Source organism: Spermophilus citellus (assembly GCF_964194105.1).
Source record: "Spermophilus citellus genome assembly, chromosome: 9".
Taxonomy (NCBI): Eukaryota; Metazoa; Chordata; class Mammalia; order Rodentia; family Sciuridae; genus Spermophilus; species Spermophilus citellus.
In genome coordinates, this window is record NC_138191.1 from 26,411,961 (window position 1) to 26,439,291 (window position 27,331).

At 45.1% G+C, this 27,331-nt stretch overlaps 1 protein-coding gene across 1 annotated transcript in view; it reads left to right on the top strand.

Annotated features, from left to right (window-relative positions):
• LOC308656760 (cadherin-related family member 3-like) overlaps window positions 1-27,069 on the top strand; it is a gene marked incomplete at both ends in the record, with an annotated part of 75,118 nt that extends 48,049 nt beyond the window's left edge. The window contains 10 exon segments of the mRNA XM_081308132.1: window positions 103-207; window positions 5,869-6,017; window positions 9,173-9,362; window positions 15,598-15,769; window positions 17,181-17,310; window positions 17,991-18,093; window positions 19,578-19,800; window positions 22,238-22,409; window positions 24,535-24,785; window positions 26,884-27,069. Of these exon segments, the coding sequence (XP_081164258.1) occupies window positions 103-207; window positions 5,869-6,017; window positions 9,173-9,362; window positions 15,598-15,769; window positions 17,181-17,310; window positions 17,991-18,093; window positions 19,578-19,800; window positions 22,238-22,409; window positions 24,535-24,785; window positions 26,884-27,069 (1,681 nt within the window).
• Window positions 27,070-27,331: the final 262 nt, after the last annotated feature.

A 27,331-nucleotide genomic window follows, 5' to 3' on the forward strand; every position in this document is an offset into this window, starting at 1 on the left:
GACAGATTCTTGCCTCACTCCTCCCATTCCATTCTCTCCCACCCCTCTTTGTTGTAATGTCAGAAAAACTTGACTCTCTTACTTGCACGGTTTCCCCCACAGCTGCCACCTCATTGTGGAAGTGAGGGATAGCGGAGGCCTCAAAGCCTCCACGATGCTCCGGCTGACCATTGTGAACATCAATGATGAGATCCCTCGCTTTACCAGGTAGGCCTGAGGGTATGCAGGGCTCTCTGGGCAACAGGCACTGACTTTCAAGCCTCCTTGGACATATTTATCACAAGACAGAGAGACGCCCTTTGCTCTGGCCTCAAGGAGAGACAAGAGGCACAAGATCTTCAGTGTCTTTTATCTGGGCATCTGGACTTCCATTCTCCACCGTGGCTCCCTGTGCCTTCAGTATCCCACACTCACATGCACCATGGGACTGTGGACATGATAGGGAGAGGATTAGGGGCTGGATGCAATGACTAGTTTGTGGCTTGTCACTGTGCATATGTAGGAGATCATATAAGGCAGATAACTTGTACAATAAGTGTTTCATGTTAATAATAGCAGAATCCTGGAGCATATATCATCAGTCAGGATTCCATAAAGCCTACTCTTAGAGTGTGTCCTTGGTGCCTAAGGCACTCAAAGTTTCTTCCTTCCCTGGTGAATCCAGAAAGACTTCTGGCTGTGTCCACAGCCAAGGTGGGGCAGGTAGGCACTTCCAGCAGGGCAGCTTATGGCAGTGGGTCTGGTACCATCCCAGGCCCAGAGCTGGAAGCCTAGCCTGTGGTAGTTGGGGATGCAGGAAAGGAAAATGGGACTCAGAGTCTGGCTTTTTAATTATAGAGAGTCTGCCTGCCCCAGTACCTGAGATGGGCACAGAAGCGATCTATAAGGAAAATGGAAAAATCACCTGCCTGCATATTAACTGCATGACTGGCTGAGAATAATTCAGCACAGGATACTCTACCAACAAAAAGTGATTAGGATACACGTAGTATTTGTCAATTTCAAATAAAATTAAATAAAAGTATATTTTTTAAAGCCAGGTAGAGTGCTTACAAAAATATTCTAAGATTGGGAGGTATTGAGGTTACTACATTCTCAGGCTAAGCCAGTGCCACTTTGTAAATTACCACAATTGTGAACCTTCTGGATGTGAACCTCTGTCCACAGCCCAGTGTCTGGGGGTCAACATGGAGGTGACAGCAGCAGACAATAATGTTTCCCACATAATGCTTCGCATCGGTGCCTATTGCCGAGTCAGGCTCAGGAAAGCACACTGCATTTCCACTGATGGGTTGTTCCAGGTGCACACACCAGTCAGTGCATAAGTAGCTGTGACATCCCAGCTGGGCCTCAGGCTAAGATCCTGGCCAACACAGTTCTGTGGCTTCCTCAGAAACCCCAGGAGGAAGGTGAAGGCTGTGGAGCTGGAACCACTGCGTTCTCTTTTGTTGTTATTACGGAGGATTGAACTCAGGGGCCACTCGACGGCTGAGCCACATCCCCACCCTATTTTGTCTTTTATTTAGATACAGGGTCTCACTGAGTTGCTCAGCATCTTGCTTTTGCTGAGGCTGGCTTTCAACTCATGATCCTCCTGTTTCAGCCTCCCAAGCCGCTGGGATTACAACAGGCATGTGCCACTGTGCCTGGCGTCATTGCGTTCTTTGGTGCCATCCCCAGGTGTCGAGTCTATGAGATGGAGAAGCAGATTAATAGGATTTCAAAAGGAAAAATAAGTTCTCCTTAGGGGCAGAGTTTGTAAATCATCTGATTTGTACTATGTCTTCTAGAATGTAGCAATTGGCCTTAGCAGGGAGAGAAATTGACCTTTGCTGGTTTGCCCACCCCCCACCCCAGCCCCTGAGGTCAACCTGAATCTCCATGGTTCTTGTATGTGGTTTGAGAGATGAACCTATTAGGTTCCATCCCTGGGTGGAGACTATTAGCTATGGGACTCTGTAATTTTCTTTAATTAGTTCCCTTTTCTACCACGCGGCCTGCGCAGTGGTTTCATTAATGAGGTTCTGGCATTCAGTTAGTTAGAAGAGATCAAAATAAAACACACAGACAGTACCTTATTTTAATGCTAGGTCCGAGACGGCTCGGTCTCCCTGTTTCCCTGCCTCCAGCCGCTCAGCAGAGCAGCGAGGATTACTCTGGGCTAGCAGGAGAGAGAGAGAGAGAACACGCCGGGGATCAGCCTTTTATTTGGGGGAAACAAGAGATTCAGGGGAGAATTCCATCCAATGAAGGTTGAGGGGGGGCTGCACTCCAAGGTCAGGGTCAGTGATTGGGTCTCCAGGGTCAGTGGTTACGCACACCCCCACACGGATGGGCTCTCTCATCAGGAAAGGGTTGGGATAACTCCGACACAGCCAGAGTGCCTCAGGCCCTTAACGGGAGTCACCCAATCACGTGTCAGAATGGCTCCCCACACCCTTTATTTCAGCGGTCAGTGGAGGGTGAGTCTCTAGGAGCCTGCCCTCCAAAAAAAAAGGTTATGGGCCAGATCACTGCCCGGCTCTGCCCAGGATGTTCAATTATAAGCTACCTCATCTTTAAGCCATCCACAATGTCAAAGGATCTGCGTGGTGTTGGACTAAGTGCTGACCTGGGGGCTTAGAGGATTCCCTTGGACTTCTGATTTTCCTGTCCCCCCAAACTATAGCTAGCACTGACCATAAATCATTTAATTCTGGATTAATAAAACTAAATCTTCCAACTGACTCAAGTGCATTGAGTTTGAATGTGACACAGAGACATAAAACGTAGAAACTGCCCTTCTACCTTCCTTATTTGTTAAGCGCCTGCAATTTATTAATTGCATCGAAAGCAAGTGCTGTTTCTGTTGTTGAAAATGTCTCACCATTTCATCCCTGTGTGGTGACAAATGTCTAAATGCTTCGTGGACTCATGATGTGTACTCCAGAAGCCTGTCATTATTAAAGTTGAGCACTTTATTATGAAAGTACCTGACATATTTACTCTTTACAGGTGCTCAGTGCTTGCTATTTTTGCAGAGTGTTTTATTTTAGGTGTCAGCAGGTAGGACTCCCTTGCCTTACCCCTGCCCCCAACCCCCAAACACACATTTCTTTCATATTTACTCTGGGTCTTCTTTTACCCGGTGCCTGGCCATGCCATGAACACTTCAAGCACTTAATGAGTACTGACTCATAGGGACGAAGCCATCCTGTGTCACCCAGAATTCCCACCCTTTCCTGTCACTGTGACCACAGGTACCCACCTACCCCTTGCCCAGGCTCTAGTGATTAGAGGTTATGGGGAAGAGGGTATGAGAATATAATTGGTACCAGAGCTTTACCAGTCCGCTTTGTATAGATCTGAACCTTCCCAGGCCTTGATGTTGAATGATATTTTGAATGGAGCTGGATCTTGGATCCCAAATCAAATAGATCAAAGATTTTTGTCTTCTTTCAAACTGACGATCAGGGCAGCCGAGGAGAGGCCATTTGACCTGAGGAACCATCATTTGTAGCCTAACCAGCCCCTTCACGGGGCCTGCTCTCCCAGCATGAATCAGAGGAAATTTCCGAGGGGGATTTAACAGTGTGCCACCGGCATTCAGAGCCAGATACCTCTTTAAGGCAGGCCTGTCCTGTGTACTGTAGAATGTTTCGCAGAATCTGGCTCTTACCCTTTAGCTATCAAGAGTAGCTCCCTCCCCAAGTTGTGACAACCCCAAATGTGTCCAGATAGAACCCCCGTCACCAAGTTAGAACCACTGCCTAAAGGAAGGGCAGAGGGTGGGGGAAGGGAGTTTTCCTCCCAAGGTGTCTTTTCTACGTCCTGGGACAGGCGAAGACCCTGTGGTGATCCACTCTGGCAACACCTAATAATAGAGGTCCTTCTCAAACTGTAAAGTGCATGCCTCTCCCCTGGACATTCTGTGAACATTCCGATAGTCCTTCAGCAGTCTGGGGTGGCTGAGCCTGGACTCTGCATCCTAATGAAGTCCCTGTTGGCCCTGGCTCTGCTGGTCCTGGGAGTGGCCTGGGAAGCAGGGTGAGTCTAGGTGTCAAGGAGTCTTAGTGATCCCTTTGTGAGAAATTAACAGAACTACTCAGTGACAAAAGAAGGAGCGTCCCAGGTGAAAAACAGTGTTGTCACTGAATGGACAGAGGGCTCAGTTGGCCACCGGAGATAGGGTGACTGCCTCTGTACTCTGATTTTGGTTCCTGCCCCCACCTCAGCTTCCTCAGCCCTACCCACTTTGTCTATTTTTGGACCCATCTGTGGTCCGTGTCACAGATGTCCCTGAGAAGGGGTGTGTGGCAGATAAGTGAGAAGACTAATTAATGGGTCTGCTCAGGGGACCCTGGGCAGGGAAACCCAGACCATGGATGATGGGGTGCACCCACAGGAGGCTCCCTCACTGAGGAGGGTGGGGACTCAGGACCCAGGGAAGCCCCTGGTGGGAAGGACTGTGTGAGTGCCTGGGTTGGCCTTGCTCTGCCTGCCCCTGTTCCCCTTGTCTGTCCTTCCTCTGGCTCTACCTCCTTGATGGGAATGGTGAGGCGGGTCTGCAGAAACATTCTGACTCTGACATGAGTGCAGTCACGTAGATCTGAGGTAAAGAAGAGCCCAGGTGGCAACACGCCAACACAGGAAACTGGGAGATCAGAGGTGACCCTTTGCCCACTGAAATGTTTTTCCCTCTCTAAGGAACTTTCTGCAGTTGTTTTAAGCAACAAGCCCCCTTGGTGCCTTCAAAACTACTCAGTTTACCTCAATTACAGAGTTAAAACTTCCAACCTGTTTCTTTCTTTTTTTAAAAAAAATATTTTTATTAGTTGATGGATCTTATTTATTTATTTAATTGCTTATATGTGGTGCTGAGAATCGAACCCAGTGCCTCACACATGCTAGACAAGCAAGCGCTCCACCACTGAGCCACACCCCCAGCCCCAACCTATGTTTCTTATTGCTGGCCCTTTACCAAGGCATTGGAGGTCTGAGGAAGATGGGTAAGTTGGCGATTTGGGGTTATCTTTTAAGAAGTGACCCTTGGAGAACAGTGCTCTGAACTTATATCCTGCCAGGGGGACTTACTTTTCAGTTCAGAGATTTGACCTCATGATTAATGCAACTTGGAAAGATTCTAGTGTAAATTCTACATCCTCAGGCCAAAAAAAAAAAAAAAAAAAAAAAAGAAAAGAAAGGAAAGAAAAAAAAAAGACAAGGAAGAAAAAAGTGAGCAAAGATGCTAGAACTTCTAGCCTTACAATTTTCCAGCTTCTGGTGGCCTCCACAGGATGGGAGTCAGACACAAGGAAGGAAACCAGCAGTACTAGATGTTGTGTTCAGATGGATTTTTAAAAGAATTTCAGGTAACTTCTGCACAAAAATTGGGAGGGGGATGGGGTTGTGGCTCAGCAGTAGAGCGCTTGCCTAGCATGGGCGGGACCTGGGCTCAATCCTCAGCACCACATAAAAATAAAGGCATTGTGTTGTGTCCATCTACACCTAAAATATAAATATAAAAAAAATTGGGAGGAGAGAAGATGGCGAAGATGGCTGGATGGGCTGTGTCTCTATTTTAAAAGATGTTAATGCCACGGCTGATCTGAAATGGCATCAGGCAGGCATGTGTCGAGTCAGAGACTGTGGCCTGTGTAAATTGTTGCAATAACAGTGTGGCGCTTTCTTTGCATCCTCAGGGATGTGATCTTTGGAAATACAAAAGCCAGTCACCCCCTCCTTGCAGCGCTGTGTTCTCTCTCCAAGCGGGTGGATGCAACTTCAACAGCGTGGTACTATATTTAGCACGAACCAAAATACCCACAGCCCAGACAGCACCCTCCCATGCCCTGCAGATCAGCTGTGTCTGCTGTATTTCTGTTCTAGCCCAACAAGAGTGTACTCGATCCCGGAGGAACTGAGTGTAGGAACCATCGTGGCCAATATCACAGCTGAGGATCCTGATGACGAAGGCTCTTCCGGCCACCTTCTCTACAGCATGACTACTGTTGGCAACTACTTTGTGATAAACCAGTGTGAGTCACAAACAACTGTCCCTAAGGGCATTCTCTAATTCCATCCTCTGGATGGTCTTACAATATTTTTTCTGTCTTCTGGCCTGGGGCATGCCTTTTTGTCTAGGGTCCTCCTTAGTGACCAAGGAATAGAAGTCTTAAAAGCAGCTGACACAGGAGTTGTGGAAACCAAATAGGACCCAGTGGTGACAGCTACATCATCCTTTGCCTTTGTAGGGTGAGGAGATTTCTTTTCTCACCCATCAGTAGGTTCATGATTGATACCCCTATAATCTGTCTATACATATACAAGGCAGATTAACAAGGAAAAAAGGCATACACATTTATTTAATGTGAGTTTAGTAAAATTCACGAACCTTCAGAAACGAAGACTCAAAGATACGGGGAAAACTGCATTTGCGTGCAAAGTTTGATGAAGAAGCAAACAGTTGTGAGTTAGGGCAAGAGGGCAAAGGTGTGGATCTAATGACAATAAGCCAGAGGGGTCTGAGCAAGGCTTGGGTTCAGAGCCTTCTTGACCTGTCTGTGTCTCCCAGTATAAGGGTGCTTCTTTTCTCTGGGCATGGGTAGAGTATCTGGAATGAAGGTCTTATGACTGCTTTTTTTTTTTTTTTTTTTTTTTTGTACCCTGGATTGAACCCGGGGGTGCTTAACCACTGAGCCACATGCCCAGCCCTTTTTTATATTTTACTTAAGTTACTTAAGACCTTGCTAAATTGCTGAGGCTGCTTTCAACTCACAATCCTCCTGCCTCAGCCTCCCGAGCTGCTAGGATTACAGGTGTGCACCACCATACCCAGCTCTTATGACCACTTCTGAGGATAGTCAGAAAACTCTCTTATGGCCTACTTCAGGGGGAAGGTAGGAGGGGGTCAGAGAGGCCTTCCGACTCCTGGTGTTTTCTCAGATACCAAAGAGCTATATTGTGGGGTAGTGTGCACCAAACCCCATCAGATTGACCAAGGTGGATATGTGAGGATACATGAGTTACCTACCCTGAGGTACCCCGAAGTCTTTGGAGGAGTGAATCTGTACAGTGTTGAAATAGGATGAAATCAAATATGTAATTTCGGGGCTGGGGTTATGATTCAGTGGCAGAGCATTTGCCTAGCATGTGTGAGGCACTGGGTTCGATCCTCAGCACCACATATAAATACATAAAAAATAAAGGTACATCAACAACTAAAAAATATTTTTTAAAAATATATGTAATTTCAAAAATCTCTATAATTACAGTGTTAAAAAGTAAAAAGAAGCAAGTGAAGTTAATTTTAAATATGGCATTTTTATTTAATTCAGTAGATCCACAATATTATCATTTCAACATGTAATCAATATTGAGAAGATATTAATGAGCTATTTTAGATTATTTTCTTTGGTACCAATTCTTGAAAGCTTGTTGTATACTTCAAGCACATCTCAGTGAGGACTAGCCCTACGTCAAGTGGTAAATAGCTACACATAGTAAGTGGTAATATATTGAATAGTGTCTCTCTTGATCAATCTGCTAGACTGCTGGGAGTTATTTTCCAATCAGAGTATCTTAGTGCAGAGAAAGAGAGTTTCTCCTTTCTGTAAATGCCACCTTCACTGGAGACTTCATATATATTAGGCATTATGCTGAGTGCTCTACATGCATTCCACCCCAAATACTCAACACAACCCAATAAAGTTTCATAATTCACACTTTACAGAAGGAGAAACTGAGGCTTAGGGAGAGGTCTGAACAGGTAAAGTGACTTGTTCAAGGTCTTACTGCTCATAGGTCGTGAAGCAGAATACCAGTCCAAGCCAGCTGACCCCAGAGCCTGACCTCTGAGTCACTAGTGGATTATACCACCTCCATAAATTCAGAGCACATTTCCCCAAAGTATTTCACTTGACATAATGATTTATGGAGACGTGCCTTGAACAATCCCAGAAAAACAATGCATTGTTGACCCCATAAGCTTTAGGGCAAGGTACACCTATTCCCAGGGTGGGCAGGCAAAGGAAATCACTGGGCTGAACACCCCACTGCCCTGAAATTGAGGACCTCACTCAGCTAACAGTGTGAGGAAGGACAATCATGGTCAAGAATTCTGTTCTCCCTGGCGTGGTGGCGCACATCTGTCATCCCAGCGTCTAGGGAGGCTGGGGCAGAAGGATTGCAAATTCAAAGCCAGCTTCAGCAATTTAGCAAGATGCTAAGCAACTCAAAGAGACCCTGTTTCTAAGTAAAATATAAAAAGGGCTAGGGATGTGTCTCAGTTGTTAAGTGTCCCTGGGTTCAATCCCTGGAACTCCTCCCCCCAAAAGAATTCTGTTCTAAAAAGTATTGCAAAATTGAACTTTTAACCAGCACACATTTGGGGGTTTGTTTTGTTTTTGTACTACCAGTAATTTAAATAAATCAAACCAAGTACTCTGGTTGCAAGTAACAGAAACTAAGGCAAAGCAAACTAAGCATGAGAAAAGAAAAACGGTAGGGGCGTCAATGAAAGGATACTGGGAGCCAGTATATGGTGGTGCACACTTGTAATCCCAGTGACTCAGGCAACTGAGGCTGGAGGATGGCAAGTTTGAGAGCAACCTCAGAAACTTGGTGAGACCCTCAGCAACTTAGCAAGACCCTTAGAAAATCTCAAAAAAAAAAAAATTTAAGAACTGGGATGTAGCTCAGTGGTTAATCCCCAGTTAATAGAAAAAAGGAAAAAGAAAAGAGATAGTGGGTATTTCAGAAAAAGGAGTTGACTAAGAGGACACAGGGCTTAGGAAAGTGTAAATCAGTGCTGCTCCAGAGACCTTGGCAGCTAGAGTTCTGGCTTTTACCTGTAGATCTACTGTCAGCCTCACTGATTCCCCAAGGTACGTCTCTCAGATACAAATTACTCAATAAGAGAACCCACTGGGTCAAACTAGAGTCAGCTATTTGCCACAATCTGTTAGCTATGGGAAAGAACTGAGCCTAGGGCCCTGAAAAATTATAGATATTCCAATAAATGTCTAATATGGGGACTTATATAAGTTTTATTTTAAAACTATTTGAATAGAGAATATTCTCTGTTTAAGTCAGTCCTCGTGTTAAAGCAGTCTTCTCCAGTGTTCTCCTAGTCTCCACACCTTTACTCTTCACTTGTCTTCAGAGGGTCATCTTCTGACCTTTGCCTTCTCAGTGACTGGTACAATCCATGTGGCTCAGAGGATGGACCGAGATGCAGGTGAATTAAGACAGAATCCCACCATTTCTGTGGAAGTTCTGGTGAAGGACAGACCCTTTGGGGGCCAGGAGAACCGCATCCAGATAACCTTTGTTGTGGAAGACGTGAATGACAACCCTGCCACGTGCAGAAAGCTCACCTTCAGGTATTTACCTTTTGAAACTTGTGCTGGGCATTTTGCTTCTTGGGTGGCCCTTGACCTTTTGGCTTCTCTGCCATGTTCTCAGGAGGAAGCAAAGAAACATGGGCATTTGGGGAAATGACCCATTACAGTAAGTACATTTGCACTGTCTGATTTTGTTCAGAAGGCTTTTTTTCATCATTCCTTTCTCTTCCCTCCCCTTCATTTTCTTTCCTCTTTGTTATTTCCCTTCTCCACTTTCCAACTCTGTTAAGAGCTATTTTTTATTTTGCTCTGTTGGTAAAAAGTACCAGAGGGACTTGTTAGACCTCTCTGGACTGTGCCTTTTCTTTATTTATTGCTACCAGTGGCAAGATGGTGCTGTTAGTTAGCAGCTATAATAGATGCCAGAGACTAAGGATTAGTAACTAGGAACTCCCAGAGAAATGTACTACTAGTAATTTAAATAAATCAAACCAAGTACTTATGTAAAACAAAACAAAGCATCTAATTCACCTTACACCACTTAATAGCATATAAACAAGTGGAAAATGCAGATACAAGTGGGATATGAGTTATTTTGAATAGTTTGATTTGTTCTTTGTCTCACAATCTATTCACAGTTGTTTTAAAATAAACTTCCTTGTAATTCTGGGTCCGTATGCCTTTTTGAGGACACTATTGTCTTTCTACTAGCTATTTTGTCAAAACTCCCCAACAAGATCAGCAATTCCCTGGGTTAGCCTTATCTCCGTGTTTTATATACTAGCAAGTCACTGGTTTCTTGGGAGTCTGAAGAGGGCCCTTCTCAAGTTAGAGGAGGCATCTCAGCAGTGACCCTTGCAGGGAGCAAGGGTCTGAAGATCAGAGCATCTGGAGCAATACTGAAGACCAGAGCAGGTCTCTGTTTCAGATGTCCCCATGGGGAAAGTCTCTTGAGTCTTTAACAAGTTTTGCAAGTTTGTTCCAGGTGACTTTGGACCCAATATATAAGTATGCCATGCAAATGACAAAAGACCCTAAAAAAAGATTGTTGTAATCAACAGAAATATAAATTCCTTTATTTCACTTATGAATGATTCCCTGTTCTCTCAGTTGATATACCCAGCATAGTGTTAGAGAGTCAGTGTAACCTTGATATCAAAACAGTTCTCTATTCTGGATGCCTGCCTGATCTGATCATTCAGATCCAGTCTCCACCCTGCCCTATGTGGCAGGAGGCTGACCTCAGGGTACCAACTGGCTTCCTTACCTTCCATCTTCTGTTGACCAATGGGGAGCCCTAGAAAGAGGGAGAAAGTGAAGTCAGTGCAGTCCCCTGGCTGTCTCTCTGTCTGTCCTCTGAGTGTATCCCTCTGCCTTCTGAAGATCCTATAAGACGGCTGTCTGCATACAGCACTGTCCATCCCTGGGTTCTGGTTTCAGGAACTGCTCCCCGACTGGCTTCTCTGGGCCTAGGGTGGTTAGCATTGCACATCCTGAAGTACATCCTGAAGCATTGCACATCCCCTAAAATTCACATGTCCCCTCTGTGTACCTTGGTAACAACCCCTTTACTAAGCCTCTTAGAATTCTCCTATTTTGCCATCTGCTTCCTGTTGAGACCCTGTTAAACTCAGTCACAGGCCCAGATCATGTGACAGGTTCCTACCTCCAACATAAGCATTCCTGTACCTCAGAGTCTCTTAGATGAATAACAGTGGTTGCCATGGGTAGTCAGGATTTTGAACTGTGTACATAAATTGAACCCAACTTCAGTTAAGAGAAGTCTGGGTTCTAGAGATAGAGTAAGGATGATTTGTAGATTCACACTTTCTTTGAAAATCTAAATCTATGCCAGCACTAGGTGGTCCTAATACATCTTGGGAAATTTCTCTCTTCATGTCCCACCCATCTAGGCCCTCCTTCTTTCTTCTTTGTTCCCCTCCCCAGAGAGGTAGGTAGGGGTTTCAGGTAAGGAGTAAGAACTCTGGATACCAGTGCTTGCATCTTCTGGAGTCTCCCCTGTTTCCTCCCTTCAGTGTGTATCTATTCATTGCATATTCTGCCTTCCTGTGGTCTCAAATCCCCTGAAGTGGTATCTGTGTTCCAAATTAGCTGATGAAATCACATTTTGAATGCCCTAGACCATCCAGGCAAGCCCATACAGAGTCCTGCTCTTGATCTTCTCTTCAAATTAGCCCTGAAGGCCAACACTAACTCAGTAACTGGACTAATGATATTTATTACCGGAGCTAATTCTAAACAATGCTCAAGTCTCTCCTCTGAACTTGTGAGGGAGGGTAATTCCCAGTCGGGCTATGAAAGCCAAGATGTGAGGAGACAATAAAAGGGCCCCTTCCTCTGGGCCCCAGGAGTGCAAGTCTGCCCTCCAGGAGCTCAGTCTGTGCATCCCACCGCTCAGGAGGACAGGTTAGGGCTGAGAAACCCTGAGCCTGCATTACCACCTCCTCCTGCCCTTAAGCCTTAGTCTCCATCCTAACCATGGCAAAGCCAAGCTCACAAGCAGAACAAAAAGGAAGGACAACGGAAACGAAGTAGCCTCAGTCTCTGACCCTTGTCTCTGAATACTGTGATTTTTGAAGTTTCTGTGGGCAGGGAGAAGAGTGGGTAGGCAGGGTGCCAGCACCCAGTGGCAGCAATGGGGTGGTGGGAGGGTAGCTGTGCACCCAGGGCAGAGTGGCCTGGAGGCGGCGGGCACCCCCTGCTGCTCACCGCGGGCCCTGTGGGCTCTTAGCCCTTAGCACGGAAGCCTCTGCGGCTTTCCCAGGCTGGTGATGAATGAGCCCAGGGCCCCACTAAGGCATCAAAGGCGACGAGGTAGTCCCCACTTAGGTTGTAAATCATCAGGCGCTTGCCTGAAAGCCCCTCGCAAGCTGTTTGTGAACAAGAGGAGGAGAATGCAGGGCCATAGAGAATGCGGCTGGGCTCAGTCACCTCTGCATTGGGAAGGACCTGGGATCAGACAATTGGGAGCTAAGGCCACTTGCCTTTGAAGCAGGGATTGATGAATGAAAAGGAGTGGCTTTCCAAGTGATGCGTTTAGGGGAGAAATACCAAGAGTCAGGGAAGAATGAAAGAACATGCCAGGTTCGATCTCAAACAATGCCACAAACAATAATAATAATAAATAAATAAAAATTAAAAACCTGAGACACTTGGAAGGTTTGAAAGGTCTGGTTTCTGAATTCTTTAGATGGTGAGATCTCCTGACTTCTGCAGAGTTGTAATCAAGGCTCAGATCTCTGAACGCCGTTGCTCTGTGGGCCTGGATATTCCCTAATGGAATTTAAAGTTTACAATGACTCTAAAACTAGGGGCATGAACTTTCTTGGACAAGTCCTAAAACTGCTTTGAATCGCTCTTTCTTCACCTGTAAAATGAGGACAGAGTTCAGACCTCTTGGAGATGAAGGCATTAGAGTTTTAAAAGTGCTTAGTGTAATACAGCATGCAGCTGCTGTTTAATAAGTGGTGTCTATTCTAAGTTGTGAATGGTACCATGGCATTGTGTGATCAATGCAGGAATGAGGATGCTCAGCTTCCACTCCTGCTAAAACACAGACAGGATTTTTGCCAGTGAGGCATAGTGGAGACTCAGGTACAACTGCTTTCTCTCCAGCAAACAAACCCAGTTATCCTCCACAGCCCAAAGCCATCCTTGCTCCATAGTTACTGAGCCCAGAGCCCATTTTAGCAGCTGTTAAGAGAGGTTGTAGAATGGAAAAGGGGCATAATTTGGTTGCAGAGAGAGGTACAGAGGATAAAACTTAACACGTTAGTCTGGGTGTTCTGAAAACCAGATGCCAAGACAGGACTAAGTGTGCAAGACTTTTATTGGGGAAAATGCCTATGGGAGAAAACAGGCAGACAGCTGGATGAGGCTGAGGGAGTCTTTAGACCATGATGCAAATCTGACCTGAGTGAAGGAAAGAGGAAGGAATGTGGTTGGAAATGTTCTAGATTGTATGGTTAGTCTAAGGTATGTTCACGAGGCCATCAGGAGTTCTGAAGCCAAAGTCATCTGTCAAAGGACAGAATGAGCCTATCTTAGTATATCTGTCCCACTCAGTCATTGGTACATGGCCTCACTACAAAACCCAGGGACAGATTTCAAAGTACAGCTGCTGGGGCCTGTGGTCAGTTACAGTCCCATGGCTGAAGGTCTTCTAGGCACCTTCTCATGGAAGCCATAATATATTTTTGTAAGAACTTTTGCGAAGGCAAAATATAATTTATACCCAAAGAACAAACACAACCAACCACAAATCTTCCCATGCCTCTCACCACCTTATGAAAATCACGTTTGCAATCTGATTTTATTATTCATCTCATCGGGAGATGGACCTCTCTCCTTGAATCTGGGCTTTTCCATGTAAATTGCTTTGGCTACTGGAACATTCACAAACACGGCACAATGGAGGCTTGCAAAGTGCTTGTGCATTGGGCTTGCTCTCTCTTGCTGCTTTTGGAACCCTGGGATCTCCATGTGAAGAGCCTGGTAGCCTTCTGAAGGATGAGAGTAAGGAGACCAACCCCCTTCTCACCACCAGCAGTGTGAGCAAGGCCATCCTAGACCTCCGGTCCCAGCTGAACTGCCAGTGACCACAGGAACCAGCCAAGCCCAACAAGAACTGTGGGATAACCCACAGTATCATGAAAAAATAAAATAAAATAAATGCTTGTTGTTTTTAAGCTACCAGATTTTGGGCTGGTGTGTTATGTTTGGGCTGGTGTTAAAGCTCACTGACATGATTTATGTGCATTTCATAGATGGAGAAGCTGAAACTTAGAGACATGATAAAAACTCTCCATGAAATGAAGCCTTCAGAGTCTCAGAGTCTTCCACACTAAACTGGGCCTGAGTTTAGAGATAGCTTTATTCATTTGTGTTATTTGTCTAGACCTTGGGTCAACTGAGATTAGGACCCCCAAATTCAACCCTCAATAAATCTCTCTTGAATGAGTGATACTAGGTCATTGGGAGCCTCTCTATTGTACTGGTACGGCTGGGATACTACTCAAGGCATTCCCATCCTTCAAAGCATGGGAGATAATGTAGGATCAAGGGCTGCAAGGGCTGCAAGCGTACAGGGCTTTTCTCTAACCAGATTATAAACTCCTACAGTTTAAGGTTGGGGGTGAAATTTACATTTTTCTTCTTTTCTTCTTTATGACTGTGCTCTCATCTGCTGCTGTCATTCATTCATTCAACAAACTTTTACTGAGTGCCCAAAACAGAGCAAATAAATCTTCCTCAAAATACTTATGGTCTGGGGTTGGGGGGAACGGACAATAAACAGGATAAATAAGTAAAATATGTAGTATGCTGGATTACATTAAGTGCTAAGATTTAGAAATAAAGAGGGGAACAGGAGGGGAAGCCATGGGCAGGGGTCACTGATATTTTAGATAGGGTAGCCTCACTGGGAAGGTGGTGTTTGATCAGAGGCTAAAGAAAGCCAAAGAGGGAGTGGCTCAGCTCTCTGTTACTATAACAAATGCCTGAGATAATCAACTTATAAAGAGAAAGATTTATTTTGGCTCACAATGTTGCAGGTTTCAATCCGTGATCAGTTGGCCCCATTACTTAGGTAAGGCAGCACATCATGGTATAGTGTGCAGCGGAACAAAACCACTCACTTTATGGCTAGGAAACAAAAGACAGCGAGGAAGGGGCCAAGATCCCACAATCCCCTTCAAGGGTATGCCTCCAGTGATCTAAGGATCTCCAAGTAGGCCCCACATCTTAAAGGGTCCCCCATGTCCCAACAGTGCCACCCTGGGGGGCCAAGCCTTTAATACACGGGCCTTTGGGAGACTGTCAATGACAGCAAGTGCAACGACCCAAGGCCAGAGCATGGCAGAGTGTGCAAGGAATGGCAGGAGGTCAGATGGCAGGAGGAGCATGCACCAGGAGCTACAGGAAGTGAGTTCCGAGGGAGAACATGCAGCATGTCATGAGGGTCCTTCAGATCAAAGTTAGATGTCAAGTGAAATGAGGAGCCACTTAGGACGTAGGAGCAGAGGACTGACACAATCTGACAACATTTTAACTGGACGCCTCTGGTTGCTATGTTAAAAATAATCTGAAAGGAGGCAAGGACTGCAAAAGGGAGATCTGGGAGGAATTTACTTCAATAACCAAGGACTTGCTTTGAACTGAAAATAAAGCCGAGGTGTGAGCCCAGGGCCTAGGTTAGAAGGAGCTCTCCATCACCATGTGTTGGGGGAAAATACTGACTCTGTGTTTTCACCAGCATTATGGTGTCTGAAACAGCAGCCAACCAGACGTCGCTTCTGGACCTGAACAAATTCTGCTTTGATGAGGACAGCGAAGCACCAAACAACAAATTCAACTTCACCACGCCATCTGGAGTGGGGAGCAGTCACAGATTTTTACAGGATCCAGCTGGCTCAGGGAAAATTGTGGTCAGTTTATGGTCATTGCATCATTAAGAGGGCATTGGGGAAGCTGGTCCAACATGCATAGTTCATTTGCTGCCCCATTGAGAGAAATTTCCAAGGTAACCCCCTCTCAGAGCCTCTGTAACAGACAAATTTAATAGCAAGCTTGCGTCTGGGTCACTCTTTATTTTACGCAGGTACTGGGAATCATTTGTTACACGCATGGCTGGGCTAGCGCGCTGGGGACTGGGCTCTTCTCCCCTTAGCTCCCAGCACGCAGGCCTGCTCAGTGCGCCCTTACAGACACCTTAGTGGCCTGCACTCTGTGCTCACACTGTTTTGTTTATTGGAGGGCTCATTCCTCATATGACGTGCAGGGAGAGAAAGCAGGGCCTGGGCCACGAATGTGTCTTGATGGGTTTCATATCGCATCATAGAACAGCCAGAGACCCAAAGGAGGATAAGACAAGGAGGGTGGGAAGGGCAGCGCAGGGGCAAAAGCAGAATCAGAGCATAGAGGTAGGTCTCAACAAGCTGCGCGAGACCTTCACCTGCCGGAGGCTCCTGCCCGAGGCTCCCGCCCGAGGGTGTGGGTGGTGGTGGTGAAGGTGCCTGCCACAAGGGTGAAGCTGCAGGGCTTTGCCATCAGGGAAAAGAGCAAGCAGCTCACTGCCCCTCACCCCACCTCCTCCTCTACCTATCCGCCCAGCCCGTCTTCAGTCCCCAAGAAAGTCTTGCCAACTTTACTCATACTGTCACCTAAAATTAATTTCTATTATTTTTCTGTTTAGGAAATTATTACATGTTCACTGTAGAAAAGGTAGAGAGTACAGAAAAGCCTTGCCATTCAGTGAGAACCAGTTAATATTTTGATATATGTTTCTTGACTTTTCTATGAGAGTATTTTATGTAAATTATATACATATAGGTTTAAGTATATTAACTAATGGAACTACCTTTGCATAAAAGTTTCAATTCATGCTTTTCTTTAACTAATCTGAAGCCATGGAGGTTGGTAAATTCTTTTTTTTTTTTTTTTTTTTTTTTGATACTGGAGATTGAACCCAGGGGTGTTTTACCACTGAGCTATATCCACAGCTCTTTTTATTTTAGACAGGGTCTTACTAAATTGCCTAGGACCTTGCTAAAGTGTTGAGGCTGGCCTCAAACTTGGAATCCTCCTGCCTCAGTCTCTCAAATTGCTGGAATTACAGATACATGCCACCACGCCTGCCTGTTGGTAAATTCTTTTGAATAAGTTCTCTAGCAGTGCACAATGGTATGGTTTTCACTTTTAAAACCCCCTCAAATGCATGTGAAAAGTGCTTCCAAAAGGATTATGCTAATTTACATATCCTCCAGCAGCATAGGAAAATGTCTTTGTCAGTTTGATGAATAGATTGTTTAATTGTGTAATGTCTCTGTTTTAATCTAGTTGATTGGTGATCTAGATTGTGAAAATCCAAGTAATCTAGCAGCTGGCAATAAATACACCCTGATAATCCAGGTGCAGGACGTGGCCTTTCCTTACCATAAAAGCAAGTATCATTTTGATTTTTTTTCATGTGGTATCTTCCTTGAGCATCAGTGACTAAAAACTGTGCTAAGTAATTGAAGGAGTTGTGCTAGGTCTTCCAGCCTTCTGATTGGGTTCTGATGCAGGAGCCTCCTTTTTCTTGACTGAATTACAACACTTAAGGGTTTTGTAAGGGTCTCTCCATCTTTAGTCTTGCTCCTTTCTAATGTATCTTCCTTTCTGTCAGTGATTTTTCAGGAAATGTACATGCCATCATATAATTTCCTTGAGTGTGTTTCTCATTGTCAAGTTGAGGTTCAAACTTTGGCTTGGCATACGAGTACTTTCATCATCCCACTGCTGCTTTTTAACTCACTAGAGGCATCTCCTCCCCACCCCAAAAGGCCCTGCCCCCTACTTTTTTCAACTAGACCAAACAGTTTACTGTTGCCCTGAGTGAATCATGTGGTTTTACACCTTGGTATTTTTGCACATGCCTAGAACATTCCCCCATCCCACCCTGTTCATCTGTCTAACTTCGTCCTTGTAAGGTGCCATAGTGACCTGTACCTGTGCTTATCAGGAGGTGACTGCCCTAAACGTCTTCAAGGAAGGAACCATCAGACCTTATCCACCTGTATTCCTGAACCTGCCCAGAAGATGCTTTAAAAATGTTGAATAAACAAATAACAATTCTGACTTAAATTTGTTTCTATTTTCATTTTTTAGATAACATCTACATTTTTATCTTAACAAGCCCAGAAGATGAGTTTCCCCTCATCTTTGATAGGCCATTCTATGTATTCAATGTGTCTGAAATAAGACCAGCTGAGTCAGTCGAGAGGTAGGCCACAGGGCTCTGGTCCAAATGCACACTCTGCTTTCTGCAATGGGAAGGCTCCTTCCAGAGGCCCCCAGGCATGTTTTTCACATTGATTCACAGCTGATTAGTGTTTATCGCACCTCTTATGTTTTTTTAAATTGTCCTTGCTGCTGCTGCATCCTTCAGGTGAAACTGTGTATTGGAGCTGTGGATTAAACTGCATTTCCCTGAATCCCCTGGTTGCTTCCTTGGCGATTTGCCTGATTCTGCTCATCCTCCCTTTTTGTAACCTAAAATTTTCCTCTTGGTTTCCACTGTGATTTTTTTTTTTTTGGTCAATTCACTAAGAGAATTGAAACTTGAAAGTAGAACTTTCCCATTTCTCTATTTTCTTCACTTAAAAACAAAATAAAGACATTTTCTCTCTCTGCTCAGATTCACTGGACACTTTTTTCCTGCTGGCCCTTTATTACACTTTGATTTTCGTAGGCTTTTCCCAACAAGAAAGGACTCCTACTCCCAACTTCAGTTTGTCCTCATCTCCCTGGGTTTGAAGGTAATACTGTTTGCTAGCTCTCCTTTATAATCGAGTATATAAACTCTGGAGTGTAACAGACGTCCCCACAGCCTTTGATCTTGAGAACATGGACATTTCTTCCATATTAAAAACCAAACCAAATCCAGAGCACTCCCTCTAAAATGATCTCCTCTTCACTGTCTTCTTTCTTTATTATCGTCTCCATCTCTTGACATTAAGTCTTAAAACACTTAAAAAGAAGGTCCAAAGAAAATGCTTTTAATTCCTTATACCTCACCCAGCGAAAAACTCATTCAGCAGGAATAGGCTTTTGATGAATTCACTGCAATTGTTTTTGACCACCTGCTCTGGGTCACACACTAGGTTAAAGAATAAGAGAAGCTTTCTGCCCAGGAGGAGTGTAATTTTTAAGAAAGAACTTCTGTAAAACAAGGAAGCTAGAACTCCAACCGCCACACCAATGATATTTGTGAAATAGGCAAAATGGAACTGTATTTTAAAATCTACACTCTGTAATCATCAGTTGCTAAATTCTTTTTTTTTAAAGTGCTTTTCATCTTGTTTATAAGAACAATTCATGCTCATTATAGGAAAATCTGAAAAATAGAAAAGACTTTTAGACAGCACTGTTGACAAAAAGATATGTGGGGATGGATGTTCTTTGCCCTGTTGTTTATGATAACAAAATAATTGGTGCCCTCAGAGCCTCTTTAAAGGCATGAATTGTCTTTCACACCTCACAGGACTGTTTGGATCATAGAGCCAATAACCTAGTGGGTGCTCATTAGCATTATTTGAACTTAAGAGAATTGAAGATATAAAACATGCAGGGTCTGAACCGCAAGGAGTCTTCCAAAAGTCTTTCTGCCCATAGCTGTGAAGATACATGTTCCTGGGCCATCTGCTTCCCCAACCCAGTCAGGACTAATCCCAGGTGCTTTATTCCTCCAGCTAGAACCCGAGTTGGACAGGTGCGAGCAACCGATGGAGACTTCCCCCAGAGCAGCATTGTCTATTCCATCTCCTCTGGAGGGGCCAGCCCCCAGTACCCAAACATATTCTGGATTAATCCCAAGACAGGAGAACTTCAGCTAATAACAAAAGCCGACTATGAGACAACCTCCGTCTACATTCTCAGAATCCAGGCCACCAATGGCGAGGACACCAGCTCAGTCACTGTGAGTACATTCACTTATCTAACTGGTTGATCAGGATCTCTCTGCTGCAAAGAGGGATCTTCACAGGGCAAATCTGGCAGAGGCAAGGAGAAATGAGTAGTAGTGCCCAGGACATAAAGATCCACATCTGTATCTGAAGGCCAAGTTTGTGTGTGACTGGGAGAAGCACTGAGATGGATGACCAGACACTGGGTATCTGTTCAACCCACAAACCCACTTTGTGGGACAAGGTTCCTTCTAAGGCCCTTTAAATCTCACTTTGCATTCCATGTGGGCTTGCAGTGAGATGCACATTGCTGGAAGTTGGGTGTGGTCTTATCGTTACCTGTCTCCTCTCCAAGAGTGTTTTGCCATATACACCAAATGGGGTAGATCTTACAATGCTGCTGTATCAGTCAGCTTTATGTCACTATATGAAGTACCTGACGCAGGCTATTCTCACAATTCAGAAAGTTAAAGTCCATGATTAGGTGGACAAATGGATAAATCCCATTTGTTTGGGCTCCTAGTGAAGGTGGGTGGCACGTCATGGTGGGAGTGAGTGGGTATCTCAGAAAGTGCTCACAATTTGAGCAGGAAGCAGAGAGAGAGAAGATGGGCCAGGGTCCCACACTCCCCTTGGGAGCACACCTTCAATGACCTAAGGACCTCTCCCAAGGGCCCATCTCCCACAGGTTCCACCATTTTGGTCCTTGGGGACCAAGCCTTCAACATGTGGACCTTTAGGGGACACTCCTCCAAACCATAGCTGATGTCTACTGCTGCAATGCTTTTCATCCCTTGATGCTGAGAATCCTGGGAAATGCAGATTCTTGTGAGCAGGAGTGGGGCCTGAGATCCTGCATCTCTAGCATGCTTCCCAGTGGTTCTGCTAGTCCATGGCCACGTGAGTAGCAGCACATCAGGGTCATAGGAGGGTCTAATAGGTCCACTGGGTCAGGGAAGACAACATCATGACCACAAAGACACAACTATTCCTTGTTCTTTCCCACTAGTAAAGTAAAAGAGCATGAAGGCAAATGGACTCTTAGCTAGCAGCAGATTCCTGTGTGATATAGACAGTGACCGGCTTGGAGTCAGGAGAATGAGTTCATTTATCAACTTTGATCTTAATTTTCCAAGGGGGTCTGAACAAGGCTTATCTCTATGTCCTTATTTCGGTACTTCTTAAGCGGAAAGTCCCCTGATAAATCCAATACCCAAATAGTTCAGTTCCTCTGATGACTTGTTTTGAATTAATGGGATGATGTTTTCAATGATGTGTGAGAGACTGGGCATTGCTAGCCGAGGAAAGCTAGAGATAATTGCAGTGTTTGTTAGGCTACGTGGTTTTTTTTTTTTTTTTTTTTTTTTTTTTTTTTTTTTTTTTTTTAGAAAAAGAATGGACTTTACTGTGGAAGCTAACTAGAGTGAACATTTCAATTTATTCCCAGGCTCAGAAAGGGCTGAAATCCCCAAATTTCAAAAGTAGAATGAATATAGCTCAAAATTCATAAGCTTTTTAAAAGGGTAATGAACTAAATGATCATATAAGTCCCTTTCAGCTGACATTCTATGATTCTTGCTGGCAGGCATCCCAGTCTATATATGCCAATTTGCCGGGCACAAAGGACTATGATGAAAGAGAATAGACTGGCCCCGGCTTGTGGCAGGTCAGCTCCTGGGCTCAGTGTGGTGCTAATAGCCCCGGTTACAGATGAGATCCCAGCTCCACCAGGCCCACTCATTCTGGCCCAGCGCTCCTCAGCCACCGCTGCATGTCAGAATCTGCTGGAGAACATGAAAAACCGTGCCTGGCTCCACCCTCCTGGGATTCCAATTCATTTGGTCTGAAACTGGCTCAAGAAAGCGGAGCCAGGGTTGAGAACCACCAGGGTTCTGTGTCCACCAAAGTTAGAGACTGAGTTTCCAATTCACAAGGGAAGGCAAACAAGGAAGTGCGTGGGGTCCCTGCAAATCTATACCCACTTGGGAAAAGAACTCAGCATCAACCTCAGGGAACGCATGCATGGAGGTGCCTGTGTGTATCATGAGGCTTGTGAATATCTGCATAGGCTACTTGCACACACATGTGCATGTGGGTGCAAATGGCAAAGATGTTAACAGGTTGGGATTTAGGATAGAAGAGAACTGAATTCAGATCCCAGTTTTGCCTCTTACCAGCTGAATGGTATTAGATCAATTACCTCATCTCTCTAAGTCTTCTTTTCCTCATCCATAAATTGAAACAAAGTGGGGAGGCAGCTTGGTGGTAGAGCACTTGCTTAGCATGCCTGAGGTCCTGAGTTCTAGTCCCCAGTACTATAAAACAAACCAAAAATAAATAAATAAATAAATAAAAAAGGAATTATCATGTATCCTCCTCTTGTGAGGTTAAGTGAGCTTAATCCATGGAAAGTACCTGGCATACAGTAAGCACCCCTTCTTGTTGCTCTAGGTCACTGTGAACATCATTGGAGAAAATGATGAAAAGCCAATGTGTACCCCCAACTCTTATTTCCTAGCCATCCCAGTGGATCTGAAAGTTGGCACAAACATTCAGAATTTCAAGCTGACATGTACCGACTTGGATTCCAGCCCCAGATCTTTTCGCTACTCCATTGGCCCAGGTACAGTATTTGGTGTGGACAGCCCTGGACCTGTCTCCGAGACAGGACTGTGGCATGTGTCCACACACTGGCCCGGGCTCCGTGTGGGGTGGGGTTTGAATGAGGAAGGAGGAATGAGTTGTTTAGTGATCCTTTGCTTTCCGTGCTCCTCTTGGCTTCCCCATCTCACCTAATTCTCCCACACCCATACACTCAGCTGTGCACAGGTCTCAGAATGGGTGAATCCCATTGATAGTGAATCCCATCCCTCAAATTTCCAAACTATGAGTCACATACCCCTATTAGTGTAATTTTTTAAAAATTGAGTCTAACTCCTCAACCGCCCCTTTTCCTAAAAGCTTGTCACGGGAGGCAGGGCATCCTAGGCCTCTCTCTGGATAACAATAGATTAAATAGATTAAATGCATTTTGAAACTGTGTCCTCAGCAATTCTCTTCTGCGCCATTCATTTTCTCTCTTTAAAAATATACCATTGTGGGGGAAAAAAAGAGCACCTCTCAATGGAAATTAGGCCAAAATAGCTCATCTAATGAAGTGCTGGGGCCAGAGATTTAAACCCAAACAAGCAGAGCAATTGCACAGGAAAGAGTAAAAATCCATCTCGGCCGCCTGCTGAGCCCTGGCAGAGCAGGAACTTGAACAGTAGGAAGCCTCTGAGCCGGCTGTGTCACAAAACCCAGGGGCAGACACTGCCTTGAGACTACAGTTGCTGAAGATGGAAATAATCCATACTGAGAACCCTAAGGCCTTTATGGAGCACTTTGCTGCTCAGGGAGTAGAAATTGCATCATCTCCTGCTCCATTTACTGGTTTTCAGTCGGTAATGAGTCTGGAGCCACCGGAGGAATGAGCAGGAGCCATGCCTGGGCTGGCAGCCGTCCTGCCCCAGGCTCCCTGAGCTGTGTGCTGTGAGCCCCAACAGAGCTATGTGCGTGTTTAGTGAGGAGGTGGGGTGAGTTTAGAAGGACCTGAGGCTGCGCTCCATACCAAACCAAGAGGCACCTTCCTTTGGGAAACTCCAGGGACATCGGTAACCTATATGACCAGTCAGGTTCCATGAAAGGCCTGGGGAGAACTTAGCCTGTGTTAGGGATGTGACTGCTCCACCTCTTGCGGCCCACTCGTGGTCATGTTAGGGGACAGACAGATGTGAATGGGAACACGAGTTAAGAGAATAATGTTATAAAATGGGCCCACTGGGCTGACCCCGCATGCTTTCTTTTCAAAGAAGCAATTTACCTGTAGCCCTGCCTGGCCTGAGTGATCAGGATATGTCACATTACTCAGCAAACTACCTGTTCACTGCAGGAGAAATGGAGGCCCAAAATAACGTTGATAAGAGGAGCCCAAGTTACCCTGAAAGTGGAGACTTTTTTGACCAGATCCTGAAACTCTGGGAGATAAGGATAGTTCCTCCTAACCATAAAATTCTCCTAACCATAGAACCCAATTAGTACTGGTCAGCATGGGCCAAGGTGACCTAGAGTTGCCAAGTCGGATGTCAGCCTGCTGTCAGTCAAAAGTCAAGGGGTGGACCTGGATGGGACTCTCTAGAAACTTCTCTGGGATCTCCAATAAAACAAGAGTGCAGGAGAGGCACATTGTCCCTCTTCTTTCTGAGAGGACCCACTCTCTTCCTTGACAGTGTTCCCTTTCCCTTTTCCTATCCCTTCAACAACCTATTCCTGTTACTCTGAGCAACATGTCTGAAATATTTCTGACTTGATCACAATAATCCGGGTTTGAAGTAGGGGACTTTGCACCTTCTCAGTTTCTCAGAAGTCCTCAGCTCTGTAACAGTCTGAGAGTGAGTTACAAGTTATTGCTAAATAAATCCTGGATTGTCAGCTAGTGGGGGCTGTACCATATTATTAAATCTCTTCTGCCTGATGGCACCTAGGACAGGTAGGCTGTGGTGCTTTTCTACTCATCCTTGTTTGCAGCCACTCTGCTTATAAGTGAGTTTCTTTATACTAATGAAATCTCCCATGCAGCCATGACCCAGCCCTGATGCCTCAGTCACGCCGTCCACCCTCCAGTGTGGACATTCAATGCAGTTTTCTTCTAAACCTCTTTCTGCACTCTTCTTCCTTTTACCAACACCCTGGTATCACATCTCATTTAGGCAATATCAACAGTCACTTCACCTTCTCTCCCAATGCTGGCTCCAATGTCACACGTCTGCTGCTTGCATCCAGCTTTGACTACGAGGGTGGCCTTGATAAGATCTGGGACTACACACTAATTGTCTACATAACTGATGACAACTTGCTGTCTGGCAGAAGGAAAGCTGAGGCTCTTGTTGAAACAGGGACGGTGACACTGAGTATTAAAGTCCTTCCCCACCCCACCACCATCATCACCACCACCCCCAGGGTAAGCACTTGGGGGTATGGAATCCTGAACCACGTGCCCTTGTGGTTTATATCAATAGAGCCATTTGATCCAGGAGAAGAGTGGATGGGCTACAAAGAGTTGAGGTATTAGGCTGGATCAGAGTGGCCACCAGGTAGGTAAAGCCCTGGCTGTGTCCTTGGACCCTTGGAACTTTTAACGTTACATCCATCCTGGTTTAAAAAAACAACAACAAAAACAAAAACAAAAAAAAACTACCTTCAGTAGATGAATGGATAAAGAGATTGTGGTGTATATACACAATGGGATATTACTTAGCATTAAAAGAGAATAAATCATGGCATTTGCAGGATGGAGTTGGAGAATATCATGCTAAGTGAAGTTAGCCAATCCCAAAAAACCAAAGGCCAAGTGTTTTCTCTGATATATGGATGCTGATCCAAAATGGGTGTGGGGGGAACCATGGGAGAAATGAAGGAACTTTAATAGGGCAAAGGGGAGGGAGGAGAATGGAGAGGACAGGGGGTAGAAAAGATGGTGGTGGAATGAGATGGACATCATTACCCTAAGTACATGTATGAAGACATGAATGGTGTGATACTACTTTGTGTATAACCAGAGAAATGAAAAATTATGCTCTATGTGTGTACTGTGAATTGAAATGCATTCTGCTGTCATATATAATAAATTAGAATAAATAAATAATTTTAAAAAAAGAAATGCAAATTTTCAGACCCACTCCAGATTATTGTTATGATTAACATTATCATTATTGTTATTGGTATTGGTATTATTTTGTGAAACTGGGGATTGAACCCAGGAGTGCTCTACCACTAAGCTGCATTCTCTGCCATTTTTTGTTTTACTTTTTATTTTGAGAAAGGGTCTTGCTATATTGCCCACACTGGCCTTGAATTTGCAATCCTCCTGCCTCAGCTTCCTGAATAGTTGGAAATATGCCACCATGCCCAGTCCACTCCAAATTATTAGTTATACCTCACCCAACCATGATCTCCAAGGAAGGAGGCTGGAACCTGGAATCCCTAACCCCATCTCTAGACCCACTGGATCAGAAACTTGGTGGTGGGGGCCAGCAATCTATGCTTGTAAAGGGAATCCTGTTGTGCATGAAAGGTTGAGAGCTACTGACTTAGAAGGGGAGACAGATTACAATCAAGCACACCAATTAATAAAATAATTGTAGATTGTGGTAATTGTTAAGAAAAAAATAGCAGGTGCCATAAAAGAGAAGAAAGAGAGAAACTTGGAATCTGACAAGATTATCTCCCCTGCCCCTCGGAGGAACTGGTCTCTCTTCTTTTGTCCCCTTCCTTCTTCTCCTAGTAAAAGTTGCACCCCTGGTCAGAGGCCCCATATTTGTAGCATACCAGAAGAAAGTGATTGGAACCTTAGAAAACCACCTACCACGGTGGCCAACTTGCACTTGGCAGAGTCTTCCTGGGAGCTGGGTACTGTTTCTCTCCTGTGCTCCAGTGGATATGACCCCCCATGAGTGGGGCCAGCAAGCTTAAGGACTCTTTGTGTAACTAGTAGGCTCCCTTGAGAAAGGCATTGCCACCCTTCTTGGGCTTACAGCATGACCTAGTTATGGCATCTCCATGGCTTGTTTGCTGTGTCTCCTGCTCTAGGAAGCAGATGCTGAACTCGAGGCTCCGCTGTGATAGCAGCCCACTCACCTGGCAGCGCCAGCTGTCTCCAGTGAACACTGAAAAGCCTACGAGGTGTTAGAAAAACAGCTTTCATGGTTCATGCCTTCTCAGTGAGAGACAAGGGCTATATTAGTCCCTGGATTATGCTGTTATTGCAGAAAAACAGCCAATGGATCTTTTAGCTTTGGGGAAGGGGACAAGAGACAGAATGAAATTAGGCCTGGAGTTGCTTTTCATTTCTCCAATTTTTCTGGGTTTGGGTCTAATGCGTGCTTTCAAAGACTATAAATACGGCAATAGGTGGAAGCAGCAAGAACAGGGCAGATAGATGTTGGTGTAAGAGCAGGAACAGAGTGGAACGAACACACACACACACACACACAGGGAGAGTGCTTAATGTCAAAGACGCAACCACCCTCTGCTCACACTCGGGCTCTCTCTTGTTCAAGTCCAGGATCACTTACCAGGTCTTCAGGGAAAACGTGTATTCTCCATCTGCGTGGTATGTGCCTTTCGTCGTCACCACAGGCTCCGTGTTGCTTCTGGGTCTCTTGGTGTCTCTGATCATCCTGTTGGCCAAAGCCACCCACAGATGCTGTCCCTGCAAGACGGGGAAGACCAAGAAACCTCTGTAAGTTGCTGTGGGCTGGGATTTCCTCAGGATTTTTCAATAGGACAGGATTCCTGGAGTGACAGAGGGAAAAGGAGATAGGGAGGAGGAATCCCAGCTGCCCTTGGGCCTGATGTGCCCTCTTTGTCATAGGTGGGGCCAGGAAACCATTCCCTGAAAACCTGCTCTGTCCCTGATGGGATTTCAGTGAAATTGGGCTGTCAGCCTTTTGGTGACCTTGTTCTGCATAAAAGCCTCAGAAAAGCCCTGTTGTGAGTAGTGACAGA